Source organism: Prinia subflava, chromosome 5 (assembly GCF_021018805.1).
Source record: "Prinia subflava isolate CZ2003 ecotype Zambia chromosome 5, Cam_Psub_1.2, whole genome shotgun sequence".
Classification (NCBI taxonomy): Eukaryota; Metazoa; Chordata; class Aves; order Passeriformes; family Cisticolidae; genus Prinia; species Prinia subflava.
In genome coordinates, this window is record NC_086251.1 from 57,311,769 (window position 1) to 57,332,121 (window position 20,353).

Genomic DNA, 20,353 nt, shown 5'->3' on the forward strand with positions numbered 1-20,353 from the left:
AGGAGGATGAATTTTGTCTTTACATAAATACACGTGTGGGTTCTGAGGTGCTATTTAAAAAGAGTGTTTCCGAGTTCGAGCACTTTTTCATTCCATCTGCAAGCTCCTGCATGGGGGGTTCCATGGAGCCTTAAAGATTTTTTCTGCCTGAAAGGTCCAGGCATGGACTCCTGTCTGGCACACTGGCAGGTCAGTCCATGGTGTAAGGCTGCAGAGAACATCTGTCCCCCCAAATCTGCTTGTCAAGGCTATCAGAATATAGAAGACAGAAGAAGACATAGAAATATCCTGAGCTGTTATACACCTGCATACAATATGATTGCCACTAAATATATTTATGTGAATATGCATGAATATATATGTATATTTTATGTATAGGCAGGCATACATAGTATTTAGAATGATAGCAGTGTAGCTATTTCAGCAGAAATTATGCCTGCCACCAACACCTTTCACATGTCCTCTTGTTGTCCATACTCCTTTCAGTTACAAAATCTGAATTTTTATGACCTTAGTTGTCTTTTCCAACCCAATGGTTCCATACTTCTATAGATGTGGCATTTGGGGGCATGTTTTAGTGTGGATTTGGCATTGCTGGGTTAATGGTTGGGCTTGGTGAGCTTAGAGGTCTTTTCCAACCCAAAGAATTTTGAGATTCTGTGATGTGTAAAATGTATGCAAGTAGTTCCCACTCTAATTTACAGCATTCCTTCTTCCAGCAATGCTTCAGGCACTGTGAGCTGGGGCAGGAGGGTTTGCTACAGCTTTGCCTCTATTCAGGAGGTGCTCAGGACTCAGGGCAGATTTGGGAGGGAATATACTGAGGCCTCAATAAATCTCCAGAGAGAAGCTGTGGAAATTATGCAGGCTGCATCAGCATCTCTGCATTCCCAGCTCAGCCCCAGCAGCACCTTCCCTGGAGCTCTGAACATCCCCTGCAAGTGAAAAATACTTGTATGTGTCTCTGGGTAGCTGTGTCAGACCTAGCCAGTTAAATCTTCTGGTTTGCAACCCTGAAAATCTTGTTTTTATTTAGTTGCAGTGCGTAAAATGAACTTCAGAATCATACAATGGGTTGAGACACCTTCCACTAGACAAGGTTGGTCAAAGCCCCTCCCAGCCTGGCCCTGAATATTTCAGGGATGGGGCACCCACAGCTTCTCTGAGCATCCTGTTCAGTGCCTCACCACCCGCTAAGAATTGTTTCCCAACATCTGATCTTGTCCTGAGTGAATAATTACCTCTCTCTGCACAGTGAACTGCAGTTAGTAGGGATAAAGTATAGTACATTAATCTCTGTATTTATGAAAAAAAGATGGATTGTTTTGGAGAATCTGGTGGGTTTTGTTTCCATTCTGTACATTCCTTAGCACATTTATAACCAGCAAACAAGCTCAGAAGTGTGTGTGGGAAATGTCAAATTCAAGATCCCTTAAAGGCTTCCAAGATTTTTGTACTTTCTGAAGAGTATAAACCACAATGTAAGAGGAGTTTAGAGTTTCACCCTCCAGATCCAGTAAGTGATGGCTCATGGAAGAGTGAAGAAGTTCAGTTCATCGTGTCCCAGCCTTTAAGTCCCAACCAGTGCAGTTCCCTGCCACACTTGAGAAGATCTTCTCATGCTTATGAACACTGGTTCCTTTTATCCATGATTTCTGTCCAGATTCTGTAACACACTTGTCCTGAGTTTTGGGGTCAGCATCCACTGCTTTCAACTTCTTGGTTAAATTAATTATTAAATATTAATGAAACATTATCAATTAAAACTATGATTTAATTATTTAATAATTATGATTTATAATTATAATTGTTAAATAATTAAATTTTAGCCTAAATTTGAGAAGAGAACAAGTGGTTTGCTCACATTTCAGTGGTAAAACCACTGTCTTTTAACTGCACTCTGCACTGAAAGCAGGACTCAGCTCTGTCCTGTGTCCACCTCAGAGAGCAAATCCATTAAGCAATTTTCTGCATTTCAGAAATGGTCTGTTTTCTATAAATTATGTAACCGTGCTGAGTATGTCTGTAAACTGGGTTTTGAACTCCAAGTAGTGACAAGGACAATTAACTGCAAAAGGTAATTTCGAAAGAGTGCATTGGATAAATTAGAATGTTACTAGAAAATGCTCTGTATTAAGGTAAACATTTTAAAGTACTTTGTTTTATAAATAATACCAGCTGTGTTATGTATTGTAGCTAATTTTAATAACATAAAAAATTTAAATTTAAAAGCAGCTCAATGAGATGCAGTTATAACCTTTCTGAGGGATGATTCTGTTATAGAGACATTTATTAGAAAATAAAAACAGAGAAGGGGAGATAAGGACTTGCACATTTTATTTCACTCTGCCTGAGAAATGTTAGATATGTTTGACTGGATACAACACCAAAAGCAGAAATGGAAATAGAGAAGTAGAGCCTCTGACCCCTAAGAGTAATGAGGTTGGATAGATTACCCCTCTGGTCTGTGTTTCCACAGTGGAGTGGAGCAAAATGTTAAAAGTTCTAAAAAGAGGAAATAGGAAAATTCATTACCTTTTTTGCCAAAATGATAACATCCCTAACCTTCACCAAGGGGCTGCTGGAGGTGCCTGAAATCAATAGCCACTGAAGGACTGATTTGAGTTCTCTTTTAATAACTGCTAAAATACGGAGCTGGGATGTCTCTGGGGGTCTGAAACAAAAAATACCCTTTGTACCACAGGTTCTGCTTCAGGATTGGAGGTGTCAGCCACAAACCACACACCGTGGTCCTTGCCCAGCCCATGGCCAGGCAGCAAGAGGCAGCTTTGGAATGTCACAATGTATTTTGTGTTGCCTCTTCTCAGAACACCCAGAAAGTCCAAACCTGAGAGCATCTCCAATCTGCATCCATGCTGGGGTTCTGGCTGGGTCAGAAGTGTGATTTTGAATCTGGTGTCCTCATCCTCCTCTCCTCTTGGGTGTCTAGCACAGGTGTGGGAGGTGTGGATTCTTTGCAGAGGAAACAAAACTGAGCTAAGGCAGAGCACTCCCAGTCCCTGGAGCTCTCCTGTCCATGGCACTGGACTGCAGCTATTCCCAAGTCCTCAGTCAGCTCTTCTGCTACACTGCCTGCCAGTGCAGAAGTAGCCTTCAGGTGTAATCTTCCCCTCTGGTTGAAGGTATTTATACACGTAGGTGTCTCAGGTGTCAAACCCTCTCTTACTCAGCAAACATTGAAATACAGACTTTAAACCTAAGCCTCTACTTAAATGGATGAATCTGGGTTTAGAACTATACTTTTGGATGTGTTTAAGATTTAGAAGTGGTTATTTCAAGGTTAAACGTCTCAGTGAGGCTTTTGGTGGGTTTCCCAGAAGGAGTGTTACCACTGACACTGAATTAAAAATGTTAAAATGTCCTTTAGAATGTGGTCCTTGGGCCCTGGAAGCTGGCTCCTGCCCCTCACTGTAGAGCCATGTGGGTGAAAGAACCTCCTGTCTGAAGTTTTTGTAAGAGCAGGACTCCTAAATCACTTGGGAACAGACACCTGAAATATTCAATCACCTGAACATTAGTTAAGTGCTCATTACATTCGGCTGCCTTTGAAAAATCCATTATTTGTATCTTCAGCTGCAAAGGAGACCTTTACAATCCGGCTCTTGTGCTTTGTGACACTTCACAGAGCAATCTATAAATACCTCAAAAACCTGGGGCTACTGCTAAGGATGCTCAAGTACCCCAGATAATTTTAAAACTTCTGCCCTTGTTAGTTTTCATGGCCGGGAGCTCACGTCGGGATAATTCGGAGCGTAAGGCGGGTTATGAAAAAAATCATCTGTGTGCTGAGAAAACTCTGAGCATTGCCTTTTAGCAAACCTGCCCTGCTGTTTTTCAGGTAAAGGTGACGTGTTTGGTGACATCTTCTGGAAGGAAACCAGCCTGGCCCACGCCTGTGCCAACGTGCGGGCCCTGACCTACTGCGATTTGCATATAATTAAGAGAGAGGCCTTGCTCAAGGTGCTGGACTTCTACACGGCTTTTGCAAACTCCTTCTCCAGGAACCTCACGCTCACCTGCAATCTGAGGAAGCGGGTAAGCTCTTTATTTCCCCATTTCTCTCACCAGTCCTTCAGGTGCTGGCAGTGTTTAACAACCCCCCCGTTTCCTCCTGATGTTTTCAGGTCATTGCAGATTGAGTGGCCTTTCTGTAAATGCTGTCAGTGCTGGTAATGATGGCTCAATAAAAGTTACCTGTAGATTTGCAGCTCTGGAGGGCAGTCCTAGCAGGATGACATATGAATTGCATTTCTTTTTCTTCATAGTTGCTGGTTTTCATCTTGTTGGGCTTTTTCCACCCCATCGCATAAATGTATAAAGTTATGTTTTACAGAATCCAGATCCTCGATTTGTCAAAGTTGAAGTCTCTAAGACACAGTTCAGAGGACAATCTAATGGACCCCCATGATTTAGACCAACTAAGAGAAATATATTAATGTTAAATAAATAAAACACCCTCATTAAAGGTACTGTATTAATACCTGCTTCTAGCAGTTGCATAGTCTAGATTTTTAATATGGCAAGGTTAATAAAGCTGGGTAGTGATTTTACATTCACAGCTCACTTCTTAAACCCCCCTGCTCATTTTATAATCAATCAGCAATGCTCACTATCCATTAGTTCTTTCAAAGAACACTCCATCTGAAAATTAATTAGCTATAAAGACGTATCTTGAAAACAGGTTAAGGGATCCTTTAATTCACATTGCGGCTGCAAAATTTCATCTTTATGATTTTTTTTTACGATTGATGAGGGTTATATAAATTTCATTTGCATAGAGAAATCTCATAACAATGATTTATAGATTACTGAGCATTAGCTGTGATCCTCTAGCTGCTGAAACACGTTTTTCTGCAGCTGTACCTTGGACATCTCACCTGATAATGTACCAAGGCTACCTCAGTATTTCACAAGACAATTTCAGCCTCTGCAGTAACAGTTCAATACAACTGGAATTTTACTTTTTAAAAGTCTGATTTCTCTCTAGCCACTGCAGCATCATACAAATGCTGCTTTCAGAGGAGGTTTCATTTTTTGTGCTCATTTATACCCCAAGTATGGCACGAAATACCCATGGCAAGAAGCAGATGCACTGGGATTACAGTGCCCCTCTGTCTGTGCTGGAGCTGAAAGAGCTGAGTTATAATCAGGTTTGGTTCCAGCTTGTCAGCTTACCTCTGCCTGGAAGGTTGTTAGCTCCCCTTCACACCTGAAGGAGGGTTTTGGGGTTGAAAGCTGGCTCATGGTCCCTAGCTTATCACTCCTCTGTTGATAAGAAGTGTTCCAAGCCTTGACTTCAGCATTCCCCCCTTGCCCCCTCACCAGATACAGCCCTGCAATGACAGCTCTGCTCAGGCATTGCTGATGGTGATTTCCTGGGACAAGGTAATGCCTCATACATTGTACAAAAATTTATTCTTTCCTTCTTAAAACCGTGAACCTGTCACTCCAGCTGGCTTCCTGAGAAAGACATGGACATGGCTATTCCTGACAGGGCAGTGTGCTGGAGTTCAGCTCTGCAGTCCAGGGATGCATATGAGGAGTAGCCTCCTGGCTGAGTTGTCACAGAATTTCTTCTCTCACACACACCTTTTTTAAGGGAAATTGGTTTCCCTGCAGGGCCCTGCCATGGGGAATCACCCAGGTGGAAAAATTCATGGAACTCAGGTTCCCAGCAGAGATCCCTGCTGATTAGCTCAGTGTCAGGTGCATGGACTTTGACACGGGGGCAGTGACTCCCAGTGAGAAGGAACAACATTCCTAAAGAAATATTAGATTTTGCAGAAGGAAATGCTGTTTTGGGGAATGTGTGGGCAGTACGTGAGAGTGGATGAAGAGTCCAGGAAGGGTCATGTCAATGTGGGACATGCAGAGTGGAGTTAATTTCATTAAAAATAAGATGATGGTGTCCAGGGTAGTCACCAATCACCTCCACAGCCCATGAGGGATGGTTCCTCCTGGAGAAAATCATCTGGCCCCTCTTTGGTGCCCAGTCTGGGATGGGAAAACCACCCCCTTTCAATTTCACAGAGCCCATGATCACTAACTTTTAAATACCTCACACACATGAGATGAACTCCTCCTGTCTCCTGGAGCTTCAGTCAATAACTGCTTTGGAAGCAGCCTGGCACTGCAGTCAGATGCAGAAACTCCGTGTTTTGTTCCTGGGCACAAATTAGATCATGCTACATTCAACACCAGGGACACAGTCCAAGTCCTGTTACATAAAGTTATTCAGGGGATTGTTTCAAACCTCCTATCTGCTGGAAGGATCCGTGATTCCCTGTTGGGAATCACAGAAGCGTTTGGCACTGAGTTCATCCCTGGAGAATATCAGTGCCATCCAGGACAGTTCCACCAGGTGAACAGAAAGCAATTGTTCAGGCAGTGAGGCTGGGCTGGCAGCTGCACTGTGCTGCAGCAGCCTGTGCTGGAGTCATGTAACTTAAATGGAAAGAAAATAATTGCCTCCTTTAATTGATTTCTATAGAAATATATACTTAGCACTTTCTTCCACATAGTCATCACTCATAAGGTTTGACATTTAATTATGGCATAAATACACTCCTTGGGGGTTTGTGCCTGAGAAAATGGCTGTTCTCACTGTCAAAAATACATAGGCAGAAGTGTTCTTGCACCAGGTCTGCTCTTTAAAACACACATCCATGGATTTGGGTGCACACACCCTGTGTTTGTGCTGCCCTGTCCCTCAGCCAGCACTTTGATGCAGTCCATAGACTCTAAAACATTTAGACATTCAAAAGGCTAATAAATTAATAATAGAACTGAGCACAAAAGGTTATTTCCACATGACAGGGAAGCTAAAGTCTTGTTGAAGTGGGAAAATAATGTTTTCTCACTCCCAAATAGCATTTAGAGCCTGGCATGTTGAATGACCTCCTTAAGGCATCTGCTCAGCAAAAGCATTGCAGCATATCATGTTTCGTGCTCTGATATCTTTACAGCATGTCTGGCATCACTAATGCACACTCCAAGGCAGAACCAGGACTTTGAACTTTTTTTATTTTTTTTTAATCAAGGAAAATAATTATTCTGAAAAGATACTCTTTAAAATCACAATAAGATTACATGGCTGCCTCTGAGGGTTGAGTAATAAAGCAGGGTTTGGGATGAGGCTTCAAAGAGTTAATTACTGCCTTCTGATGCTGGAAGAGAATATTAATAATATCTAATTCATTAAGTGCCTCTCAAGATTTCACACAGCTGGAGGGGGGCTTCTCTGCAAGCTTGGACCATGGAGCTTGGCCTGAGGAGGGGAGTCCTGAGTGATTTTTAGGAGGCTCTGTGGCATCCAGTTGTCAGGGGGAAGTGAGCACCCAGGGTGAAAATCTTGGCTTGAAAGGAACCACAGAGGTCAGAGGGTCTGAAAATGGTTGCTAAATTTCATTAGTAAATTACACACTTGGCATGGGGATTTTTATGAGTTAGTCCCTGCTCTCCTTGTGTAGGCACACAAGGAGATAAAGGAGTGGGGTGAAAGGGAGCAGAGAAAGAGAGAGATGAATGAAAGCAAGCAAACAAGCAAAAGAAGGGTGAGGAGGAGAGATCACCAGTCCTGGCTCCAGCACTGCTCCAGCTGGGGTGTCCAGGGCTGTAGGGTGCTCACATGCCTGGGCTTTTTGGGGGCACCTGTTTATAGCTAGGATTTCCCCATCCTGGAGGTAAGTTTCTCATTTTCTATGCAAGTTAGTTGTCATGCACAGTCAGTTCTTCCAGACCTTCCTGGAATTGGGTTGGGAGGCTTTGAGGGTCTTGGGTGGTCTTGTTCCCCTGCTGCTGTCCATGCCCACATCTCGACCTCATTCCTGCACTTGTGCTGTGTTCTGTTTATTTCCAGGAGCCAGAGCAAGGATGTTTGTCCTGGAAAAGAGCTGCCTTACCTCCATTTGGCTCCTGCTCCAGCCACATTCTGGTTTTTTTTTCCTTTTCTCATAATTTTTTCCATTTGTACCAGCTAATGTACCACCTCTGCTGAGCTGCGAGCCCAACACAGCCTGTGGGGAAAAACCCAGGTGAAATCTTGTCTCTCCTGAAATCACAGCTGAAATTCTCCTGTGCTTCCCTACAGCAGAGATTTCAGCCAGAGCTTTTAAGGCACACAGTCACCTCCTGTGGGCAGAATGGGCTGTGTTAGGGGAATGAGTCAGGAGCAGCTGGGGAAAAGGACAATTGTTGGTGTCTGACCCCGGGTGCCTTTGCTCCTGGAAGGTGCTGAGAGGGAGCCAAGGACATGTGAGGAGAGGTGAGTGCCTTTAAGGCAGGGAAATCCCATTTGGGGAGGCTCAGCTCTTTTCCCTGTGGTGCTCTTAAAGCCAGGGACAGCACTGTGAGCAATTGATGTTGTCTAATACCTCCAGCACACTGAATCTCTGGGGCTCTTTAGCTGGCAAAGCCATCAGACTGTGTTAACACACACGCCTTATTTTCCTTTTTTCTTCAGATTAGAATAATTCATTTTTAAATTGCCATCCTGTTCTTGCTTGAGGTTTTAATGCATCACACGTGGTTTTGTGACTGAATCACTCGTCAGTTCTGTGTCACATGGTTTTGAGAAAAGCTTTATTTTAAGTTGAATTCTGCATTCACGTGTCCTAAAAGTGAAGGTTGTCCCAAGGTTCATTCACCATCCCCATTTTCATTTTCCAGACCCTCCCAATGGTGTGCTGTTTAAGTGATGCACAAGCAATGCCAGAGGCAGAGAGTGTTGTTCAGCTATCAGCCCTTGCCCCTGAAGGTCACTTGTGTTCTGGTGACCTTGAGGACTTTCACAGGTTTTGAGCTCTGAATTAAGCTACTCACGATTGCAGGAACTAAGTTCAGAGCTGTTTGCACTTCACCAACTGGTGCTTACACTCAGTCCTCACTAGTCATAGGGAGTGACTTGCTTACATGGAAAAGAGTCAGAGCATCGTCCTCGTCTCAGGCCTTTTCTCTCCCTCTCTGGTCTTTAGTTGTCTGGGTTTTTTTTTTTTCTTTTATATGAACATGTTGTCCTAGAAAATTAGGTCCTATACCTATAGTTTATCTTTAATGACTGTTTAGTGTGACTACCAAGTAAGTTACACCCTCAAAAATCCGTTTGGTTTTAATTTGTCCACATCTTGGCAGACTTTGCAGCTGCCATTATGCATGAAAAGACTTTCACTTTGGAAAAATTTTGAAGATTTTTAAATTTTTTAGCTTTATTGCATTCAACACTCTCTCCAGATATGTTAATGCTCAATTGCAATATTTCCTAAAGGACTGTTCCACTGATTTATATCTAATACCAGCTCTGATGGTGTCTGCACTTGTATGTCAAATGTGCTTGGGTGAGAAGAGCCCACTCCAAGCCTTCAAATAAAGTGACCTTGTCCAAATTGTTTGATTGGTGATCCTGGGCTGGAAATTTGGAGAAACTGTTCAGGGATCTGGGTTAAACCCATGTGAGGAATTTATCAGTACAGATACTGCAGCAATTCCTTGTGTAGCTGTGTGGTTCCAGACAGCCCAGTAAAGGCCATCCTCCACCTTCTGCCACTGAGAGCCCCAGATCCTTCAAGTGAGAATTACGGATCAGAGGCGAGACTTTTCTCTGCAGCTCTTCCTTCCCATCTCCTGCTCCCCTAGCAATTCCTTGTGTCTTTGCCCCTCTTCAGGGACATGGGGACTTGAGTTTAAGGCATTCAAAGCAAGGAAGTGAGTCCTTGGAGGACTGTGTGTGACTTTGCTAGGTAGAAGAGCAGTATAAAAAGTGAAACACGGAACGGCAGCAGCCTCAAGTTCAGCCCGTGCCAGACGGCGTGGGACCGCTGTCAGAGCAGAGTGAGGGCTGCAAGGGCTGCCCTGGGACAGCCGTCTCACCTCTGCAGCTCTGAGCTGGGCTCTTTGCCCTGTGCCTCACTCCTTTCCCTCTCCTTTCTGCCCCTTGTTCATCTCCTGTGCTCTCATCTCCTCTGGGCACTCTTCAGGTCACTCTGTCCGTGGGAAATGAGGAGCAGTCGCACCTCTGGATCCCCTCCCTGCAGGAGCAGAGGGAGCACAGAGGTTTTCTCTTGCCTGGCTGTGGCTGCACTCGTGGCTGAGTGCAGAACTTGGTGATAAGTGTGAAACTCTTGAATGCATCCAGGGCAACAGGAGAAAGGGCTGGAAGGAGTGTGGGGAGCAGCTGAGCACTCTGGGCTCGTCTGGTTTGGAGAAAAGGAGGCTGAGGGGTGACCTCATATCCCTGCAGCTGCTTGAGGAGGGGAAGAGGAGAGGGAGAACTGCTGATCTCTGCTCCCTGGGATCCAGTGACAGGATGTGTGGGGATGGTTCAGAGCTGCTCCAGGAAAGGTTTACTGGAAATTAAGAAACATTTCCCTACTGGGAGGATGGTCAAACACTGGAACAGGCTTCCTACAGAGATGCTTAGTACCCTCAGCCCATCACTGCTTAAGAGGCATTTCGACATTGCCCTTAAGATCGTGCTGTAACCTGTGATCAGCCCTGAAGTGGTCAGGCAATTGAATCAGATGATGGTTGTAGGTTCTGCTCTCTTCTCTCTTCTGTCTCCTCTGTCTGCTCTCTCTCCTCTCTCCTCTGTCCTCTCTCCTCTGTCCTCTGTCCTCTGTCCTCTCTCCTCTCTCCTCCTCTCTCCTCTCTCCTCAACACTGAATATCCCGTGGGATCTTTGGGATCTCGGTGTGCTGTGGATTCACGGCACAGTCTGGATTAGCACATTTTGCCTTCAGGCTGCAGGCAGATGCAGAGATCAGCCACTGCACTATCATCTGTAGTAGAGTTTCAGAGACACATTAATCCCCCAGAGTAGCAGCAGGCCAATAGTCCATCCTGGATATAATCTCTGAGTTAAACACCTTCCTCAGACATCCTGACCATGCTTCTGTAGGAGCAAAAAGGGACAAATCACCAGCTCTGTTAAAAGCAGGATTGAACTCAATTCTGATAATCTTTTGGCATTACAGAGGTAGACTTATTTTCCTGTATGTGTAACTTCCCTGTCTGAATCTAAATCAAAAGGTCATTTTACATTGTTTGTCTGCAGGTCTTTATTGAGAAATGCAAGGCAATTTAGCATACTTCTCATTCAAGGATTTGAACAGCACTGTCTGGCTGCAGAAAAAAGAATCCTATGTGCTGGTGTGATGCCTTCTGCACACTGAAGGCACTCAGCTGATCTACCCCAGTGAAAGGTGTGAGCAGTGCAATCTGCAATCTAGGTGGTTTGTTTGTGTGTGAAAAGATCATTAAACAGGAAGGTCAGGGATGGGCAGTGTCCATAGGGAGACACAAATGTGACTGGCTGTGTTAGAGGGAAGATCCAGATTGATGATTGTTTGCTATTGTGCTTTCTGTGAGTTAATACTATTTTCTTGTTTAGAAAGCTCCCATAATTAAGATATTCTCCTTGGTTGACACAGAAAGCATTCTGCAGGCTGTCTGCTAATATCAGTTCAAGGCAGCATTGCTTGCATGGGACATGACTGCTAATAAAAATATAAATCAAAAGTTTGCTATTTTAAATCTTCTAAATATTAAAAAAATGAACATTTTGTGTTTACCTCCCCTCATCGATTAAAATTGATGCTTTTAATCTCTTCCCATTGCAAAGGAAGGGGAGGACATGTGCATGGTGCAATGGGAAGGAACATTGCCGTTTCATTTTTGATTTCCAGTTAAGAAAGTTTTTGCCAGCAGGCAGGATTTGCACAGAAAGTGAGGACAGAGGTGTTTTGTGTTACCTCACACCCCTCCAAGCAATTATTCTAGAGCCATGGATTTCTTACAGGGGCTGCTGAGCCTAATTGCTGTGTAGATCTATGATTTATTTTTTCAACCTGATAACTCCAAGAAAAGGGGGAAATGTTACAGAACTGAGATGATTAATTCTGTCACTGTTTCCTGGAGCTGAACACCAGACATTTTAGCAACAGCACAGCATGACTTGAGGGTATAAAATGAGCTTCTACCCCAGACTTCTCATTCCCTAAACCTTTCTTCTGCCAGACTGGGAATGCTGGTAGAAATGCACCCAAAGCCATGGCTGGGGAAAGAGAACTTCTGCCTGTTCATTGGGATCATATCAGTGGATCCCCATGGGCTTCACAAGGCACAGGCAGGGCATTTTCATCCAAGTGGGAGTTGTCTGGCTCTGCCCAAAATGGAATCCAGAAATGATCAGTAACGATTTCACAGCAGTTTTGCAATGGAGAAGTTTCATTTGTTTAATTTCATTTATTAGGTTTTTGCCTTGACTTGACTAAAAAGGCTCCTCAAATAAATAAATAGCTTGTCAAATGCTAAATAAAACTCCCTGTGTAAGGCCTTTCTTTTCTGTGCAAGTATAAATCCATTAATCTATTATTTTTCAGCTCACACTTCACAGATGCAATAATACCCAATCGTGCTGGTTCAGCACATAATAATCACTGCAGTCCTGCAAATCCCAGATTTACCTTGCTTTCATTTGGGGTATTTTGGGGCTGCTTTCTACAGTGCATGTAGGAAAGTATTAAACTGTAAACAAAGTGCAAGAGGAACTTTGTGAGAAAGTTTGCATGAATCCCACTAGTTTTAGTTAGAAATAAAACCCAGCCTGTCACTTCCAACTTAATGATGGCTGATTGACTGTGCCTTTTTTAATTGTCTGCCAGTGGCTGTGATTAGCAAGCTCTGGGTCAGTTTAGGTCCCATGCAAAAAAGTCTGCAGGAGCAAATGCAAATTCAGGAGATGCTTGAATATATTCCAGAGGTGGGCATAGCTGTCAGTGGGGACAAGGACATTCTGGGAAGCACCTGAAATAAGCTGAGACCCCTATTATTGCACTTCTCAGCAACCTCCTGAAAGCCAAAAATATTCTGTGTGTTTAGGAAGGTATATACATTATTAATTCTTTTTTTTCTCCATATTTTTACTTCTCAGAGCTTAGAGCCCTAGCTCTTAATTTGTTTCCCTTCCTGAAGATAACAAAACCATAATATAGTTTTTAGTTGTAGGTTACTGATTAAAAAAAGAGCATAGTGTAAGCAATTATAAAAGGCTCTGATTCTCTTAACTCCATTAATTAAACTGTCAGTGCTCTTTTGGTATTTTGAACTTTGGGACCTCCCCTCTGACTTCTGGGTGAATATTGTTTTTTTTATTAGTACTCCACAAAGCTGTCTCAGCTGCCAAAAAGGTGCCAGATACTGTTTCCTATATTAAATTTCCATCAGTCACTGTACCTCCAGAGCAGGGGGACTCACCTCTCCGTGCTCTCTGAGTACATATCCCTTTGGAAGCAGTCCATTGTCCTCTTTTTTATTATGAACAGCACTCCTGTTACCACAGGAACAGGCTCTGGCTTTTTCTGAGAGCCTAAACCACTTCACACTCCCTTAAAAAATGTGAAAATGGGGACCTAAGCAACCAGCACATGACAGTAGCAAAGAACAGCCATTTCTAATCAGGATATTTCTAACTGGTCAGATGAAATTAAGCCTTTTTATTATGATTAAATTTGCTTTTCCCTTCATGCCCATTGCTTCCCTCTCAGTGTGCAGACATCCAGTTTTCCTTATCCATGTCCCTGACCTTAACAGAGCATCCTGTCATCTCCGTAATTAATTTCTGTGTCTAACCTCCCTATTTTCACCAATTCTGCCTTCCTTGACTCTGTGCCACTGCAGTGAATTTCCATCTCCATCGTGTGTGTGAGGTAAATCCATTTTTAAATGGAACAGTTGTTGGTCAGAGCAGCTCAATTATGGATGACCATCCTTCTCCCAGGCTGTATTGGCCATCCTGCCAAGGAGGGCTACAATAGAAATATAAATGGACAAACTGAATCATGCATGTTTTTCATGTGTGAATAATTGTCCCTGTTCCCATTTAGTGAAGGACCCAGCCAGCAACCTCAAGATGTTGTACAGCAGTACATGAATAATAATTTACAAGCTCGGTGCAGCCATGCATTAATGTACCAAACAGATGCCTGACTGAGCCTGATGAACCATCAGCTGTAACTTAAAGCATTTGTTAGAAATTTTGTAGTACATGTCCCATGAAGAGCTTCCTGCCAGACCAGTTGGGCTCAAATCCAGTCCAACATGTCAGAGAGCTGCTAATAGGGATGGTAAGAAATCTGCTGGGGCAGAGACTGGGCTTGCAAAACCCCAACATCCTTCTTAAGCCCTTCTGGTCTTCTTGAGGGCAAGATGCTCTGGCCCCATGGTGGAATATAGAATTAAAGAATGACAGAATAGTTTGGGTCAGTTTGGCTTTAAAGATCATTTCCACACCCCTTGCCATGGGCAGGGACACCTTCCACTAGAGCAGGTTGCTCCAAGCCCCATCCAGTGAGGCCTTGAACACTTCCAGGGATGGAACATCCACAGCTTCTCTGGGCAGCCTGTGCCAGTGCCATCCTCACAGGGAAGATTCCTTTCTTAAATTGAATCTAAACCTGTCCTCTTGTAGGATAAGGGAATACAGGTGGCCACGTGCCTGATAAGTAATATCTGTGTTAATTATCCAATACAGCCTCACCCCTGATGAGTCACAGCCATATCCAGTAAAGATAAGTGTGATAAAAGGGAGTGGGTTAGCTGGGGTGGATCAGGAAAGAAGGATCAGGATCCTGGAGAGAGTCTCTGCTGTGAGGTCAATCTGGGTGTGCAGTCAGAGCCTGTTGTTGGAGGCTGCAGTCACAGTCTAGCTGGGTAAAAGCTGCAGTCACAGTCTGCACACTGATCCCTGCAGTCACAGCCTGCACACTGATCCCTGCACACTGATCCCTGCAGTCACACTCTGCACACTGATCCCTGCAGGCAGAGTTCAGCAGGAAATAACCAGCAGTCAGAGGCTGCAAGGGAAACCTGCAGCAGGAGCTTGCTGCAGCCAGAGTCAGGGAATGGTTGCAATCAGGATGGCTGAGCTGTAAAGAGGAATAAACCAGGGCTCTTTTCATGCTGTGATAAATAAGAAGATTGTGTCCCTGTAATAAGAGGGCTGTTTCAACACCCTCTGGCAGTATAAAGCCAGTTCCCCTTGTGCTATTACTGCATGCCCTCATCAAAAGCCCTTCTCCAGCTCTCTTGTGGCCCCTTGGATAATGGAAGGGCCTCTCAAGTCTCTCTTCCTGGGGCCTTTTCCAGGCTGAACAAGCCCAACTCTCTCTGCCTGTCATCATAGGTGAGGTGCTCCAGCCCTTTGAGCACCTTCATGGTCTTAACATCTGACACAGTTGCACATTTGCAGGCATCCCCCAGCATCTAAGGCGAGTGGCAAACCCCACTGAGGAGAGCCAGCCTCCTGGACAGGGCCTTCCTGGGAGAAGGTGGCTGAAGAGCTGCTGTCTTGTATGGGAGGCTTGGGGTTAGCTGGATTTTTTGGACATCAGAAAAAAAAATCAAAGAGAAAAACAGGGAGATGCTTTAGCCAAAGTTTCTGAGCTCAGAAAGGAGCTCTGGGAGGCAAACACAGCATCTGAGATGGAAAATAACAGAGGTAGAGATCTGTACTTTAGTGTAGTGCCTTTTTACATCCCTGCAGCAGTGTTTATCCTGCACCAGCTGGCGTTTCATTAATTGTGTGTGCACAGGGAGTGGTAGAAAGCAATACAAACTCTGTGTAAACAGGGTGAAGCATGGCCACAAACAGGGAAATACAGAATCCTCAATGTTATTGATTGCAAAGACCTGTTATTGGTGCAGATACAGGGTTTTCTTCTAGTCCCAGACAGGTAGAGGGGATTTACTCCAGTTTTACATGAGGAGGTCATTTCTGATCACTTTTAAAGCCAGGTTTTCCAGAGTGTACAATACTGGGGATTACAAACTAATTTGTTTAGGTCTGGAGCAGTGAGATAAGCGAAGGCTGCAAAAACAGCAGGCTCAGCCCCTACGGAGCATCCTGTGTCAGTGCCTGAGTACATGGATGGGAACAAAAACAGTGCTGGTGAGCTTTACAGAGACCCACAGCCAGCAAAGAGGCAATGGCTGTGGTACAGATAGTAGGGAGGATCACCAAGAAGCACATGAGAAAAATGGAAGGAGCTTTCCCCAAGAGTAGATTAAGTGTGGAGAGCCAGTAGACTGATACCCACAAGTAGGATATGGTCAGATGGTTAAAACCCTTCACAGCACAGCCTTAGCTCATTGCCATGAAAGCCCAGGGATTGATTTAAAGCAGTTCACGTGGGAAGGGGATAGCTCTTCACCACACCATCTGTTCATGCCATCCCCATAACCCCACCAGTTAACTCTCCTGTGCTGCCTCTTCCTCCTGCAGATGCCCTTCAGAAATAAATGCAAGGCTCTGCAGAGCCACCACTTGCCAAGTGCCTCAGTCCCATCTCCTGAGCTGGGAAAATATGCAGTGGTCCCTTTGGGGGCAGGGAGAGCCCTTCCTCCTCAGGGTGTGTGTGTGTGTATGTGTGTCATGTAGGCAGCCCTGTGGTGCTGTCCATGACTGCCATCAGCAGCTCCATCTCTGCACAAGTGGCTTCAGGGAGCAGCACACTGGATTTTCACATGGCTGATGCTGTGTTTCCATGCTGTGGCAGAGAGCTCACTAGCTGGTGGATGGCTCTGCTCCTGCTCTCCCAGCTGAGGGTGATTTCCCTTGACTCTCTGCCCCAGGAAGGAAGAGCTTTTTGCTGGTGCACATTCAAGTATGAGGAAACATTAGCAAAGTCATTTAAATGTGGTCTTTGCTCTTTAAAAATTAATTTAATTTGATCATGCCATAAGTAGAAGGCCCCATCTCTGCTGACAATTACAGATACCTCTAAAAAACTGTAATTCCATCGGTCTCCTGAGCTAAAGCACCCTCAGTGGAAAAGCTATGCCAGCCACTAAAGGCTAAAAGGACAAGTTTTAGGTGAAAGTAGCACATCCTCTTCATGGTATATCTCTTCTTGACAGCATACTCCTTAATGTTTGCATGCTTGTGTCTTGGGTCTTTTTTACTTCCTGAGTGGTTCCTCCCCACTGAAGCAGTGGCTGTCATCGTATTAAATGCAATTTCAGCATGTTCCAACAGCCTGCACTCCTTAATCACACACTGCCAGCCAAGAGGTCCCAACTGGGAAAAGATTTGCTCTTGCTGGGAGAGATGTTTCACTTGAAGAATCTCTGGGATACTGTTTAAGGTTATTTCACCAAGCTTTCTATAGTTAAATTAAGTATATATTAAAAGTTTAAATAACCTCTTGGTCTTCTTTTCCTGTCAAATTTGGATTTCCCAATGGTTTAACTGAGTTATTTCACATCTATTGCACACTGGGCTAACCCTGTCTTTCAGAGGTGTTAATCCTTTCCAAGTCTTGATTTCAAATTAAAAGAATTGCCAGGTCGCCCTGCCAGTGGATTTTGTGCTGTGTCCCTGAGTTCAGAAGCACAGATTGAGTTGCTGAACTGCCCCAACTCACTCTCCCTTGGCAGCATCCCTGTGGCTTTGTTTGCAGGGCATCCCATGGGTAAGGCAGACACTGGGATATGGTCAGTGGTCATTTGAGCTTGGGTTTCATCCAAAAGATCTGTAGAAAGGGAGCAAGCACTGGCAGAAGTGTCCTGACTTTGGTCTAGACAACTTCAGTCTTCTCTGATAAGGCAATGGGCTGTATAGGAAAAGGAATAATTGAGGTAATTTTGGCATGGTTGGCTGGCTGAGCACAGAACCACAGTGCAGTGTGAGCTGGAAACAGAGACAGATGAGAGCAGTTCTGAGTGCAGCCTCATCAGAGAATCACAGAATCCCAGGCTGGGTCAGGTTGGAAGGGACCTCAGTGGCTCATCTGGTCCCACCTCCCTGCTCCAGCAGGGCCATCCCAGAGCACAGGGCACGGGATTGTGTCCAGATGGGTCTGGAATATCTCCAGTGAGGGACACCCCACACCCTCTCTGGGCAACCTGTTCCAGTGCTCAGTCACTGCACAGGAAAGAAATTCTTCCTCACATTCAGGTGGAACTCCAGTGCATCAGTTTCTGTCCATTTTCTGCTGCTTGGCACCACTGAGAAGAGCCTTGCTCCATCCTCTAGGATCGTGCCTTTCTGCAGAGGGACCCTGCTGTGGGGCAAAAGGAGTCCTGGTGCCCTTCCCTGTGGTGTGACACAGGCAGGCCCTCACTTTTAGCCCCAAAAGATTCAGTCCTTGACTGGGATTTAGAAGCAAATGGGAAAGAAACAAATGTCTGCCCATCCACCAGTCTAAAACTGCTCCAGTCAGGAGCACTGGAATGTTTGTGAGTTAGCTTGAGTCTGGAGTTGGTGACTCTCTCCACTGAACTGGTCTCTGTTTTAGCCCTGGTTCAGGAGAGGAATATCTGACAGTGACTGAGCAGAATGTTTTTCTTCCCTGTTTTGTAATAAAAGGTGATGATGTCTTGGCTCCTCTAGGTGCAGAGGCTGCCCGTTGTCCCTTCCATTTGAGTTTTTAAAATTATTTCTTAATTTCTGACTTACCACTTCCAAACAAAACTGATGGCATTCTACATCACATGGCAATGGAAATGCATTGTTTTAATTGAAGCTCCTGCTGTAAAAGCTTTTCAATAAATTAACAAAACCTTGAAAGTGATGAAGTGAACAGAGTAGCTGGTGGCTCATTCCATATAAAACCAAGGCTTCTGAAAGCCAGGTAGAATGTTCTCAATGTCAGAAGCAAGGCTGATAGCAACGAGTGTTATTTTTTTATTGGACCAATTGATATAATTGGAAAAAAATCAAAAATCTTTCAGTTGCAAAATGCTTTTTCAGGTCTGAAGACTTCAGATTAAATTTCAGGCACTTTATAGTCTGGTACAGTAATATTTAAGTTAAAAAAGAAAACCATAATGATTCCAATTAATTTAAATTTCCACTGAAAGCAGACAGGAGGGAGTAGTACATTTGGGGAACAATTTGCAATTCTTTTGCTGATGTATTACTTTGTAAATGGAGAGACTCTCTTAGGCATTTAGTGAGACCATTTAGTGTTCAGGCAAAAAGCAATAAGAGGCAAAAACACAGAGAAGAAAACACGAATTCTGCAAATCCTCTGTGCCTGTGTTCTGTGTGGATTTGTGCTGGGGATATGCAGGAACACTGCACAAGCAGGGCTGGCCAGAAGCCAAACATTAAGATTTTGATATTTTTCTTTAGAAGAAAAAGAACAACCTTCTGAAAATTGTCACTAAATAAACAGAAATACTTCTGCCTCCCTCCTCACCCCTCTCCCAACACAAACTGCAGCAGTAAGTTGTCCTGGTCTGGATTTAATTCCAGCAATTAACTGCAAATAAAGTTGAGCCCTTTCAATTATTTCAAATCCAGAACTCTACACACCAGACAGGACAGCGGTGAAAAGAAATGTTGTTATTACATTAATAGTCTTATTTTAATCCTGAGAAATGTATTTATATGTTTAATCTATTTTGCAGTAAGGATTTTCCTGCTATAGAGGCTTTAGGTTGGAAACCTTGGTTCCATCCCCCCAGCTGATCCACTGAACAGCTCCATGACCCTGGGCAAGTGATGCACGACCTCTCTGTGCCCTGCTGCTGGCCTCTGGCACGAATGGCAGCTACGTAAATCCAACTCCCTCCAATAAAGGGAGAGGGGAGTGGTGGATTACTGCTGCATATTATTATTGATGATTGATTTTCTGCTCCAAGTAAAATCAGGCTGAAGAGCAGCTTGTAAAGTCTTCTGGCACTTTTCCCCCGTTCCTGCAGTCTGCCCCAAGCTCAAACCACCCTGCTGTCATCTGGAGGCTCTGAACTGTGTTTCCCTCTCCCTGCCCAGGAGCGTGTCCCCCTTAGGAGATCCTGGGAGGCCTGAAGGCTGTTCTCTTCTTCTAATCATCTCTGGCAAAATGCAGAGACAGTAACTCATCTGCAGCCCAGATGAGCCTGGATCAATTGGCAGTGCTGCTGGCTGACATTTCATTAGGCCGGTGCCAATGGCAGACATTGATCCAGCGGCCAGTCAATGTCAGTTTGCAGGGACCCAGGCTGCCTGATGGAGCTGGGGACTGTCCTCTGGATGGGGGCACAGCCTGGCAGTGAGCACAGCACCCCTCAGCTGGCCTGGGAGGCAGGGGGAAGCTCCCTCTAGCTCTTGAGCCCTGGGGTGCCTGATGGTGATGTGCTGGCAGGATTGGTGGGGACAGTATGGTTGTAGTGTGCCACATGTCACCAGCTCTTTACATCAGTGGGGTTCTCTGAAAGTCATGAGATGGTCTTTTTGGGATGGGTGGAGGCTGTCTTCGCTGGGATTCACTTCCACATGCAGTGAAAGATCTTGGGTCTAATGGGCTTGGATTTTTAGCCATCTGCAGGGCTCCCCTTTCCCCCTCTGTAAGTACCT

At 44.6% G+C, this 20,353-nt stretch overlaps 1 protein-coding gene across 1 annotated transcript in view; it reads left to right on the forward strand.

Annotated features, from left to right (window-relative positions):
- KCNH5 (potassium voltage-gated channel subfamily H member 5) overlaps window positions 1–20,353 on the forward strand; it is a 152,120-nt gene that overhangs the window by 119,763 nt on the left and 12,004 nt on the right. The window contains exon 10 of the mRNA XM_063399554.1: window positions 3,860–4,056. Within this exon, the coding sequence (XP_063255624.1) occupies window positions 3,860–4,056 (197 nt within the window). The remainder of the gene's footprint in view (window positions 1–3,859; window positions 4,057–20,353) is intronic.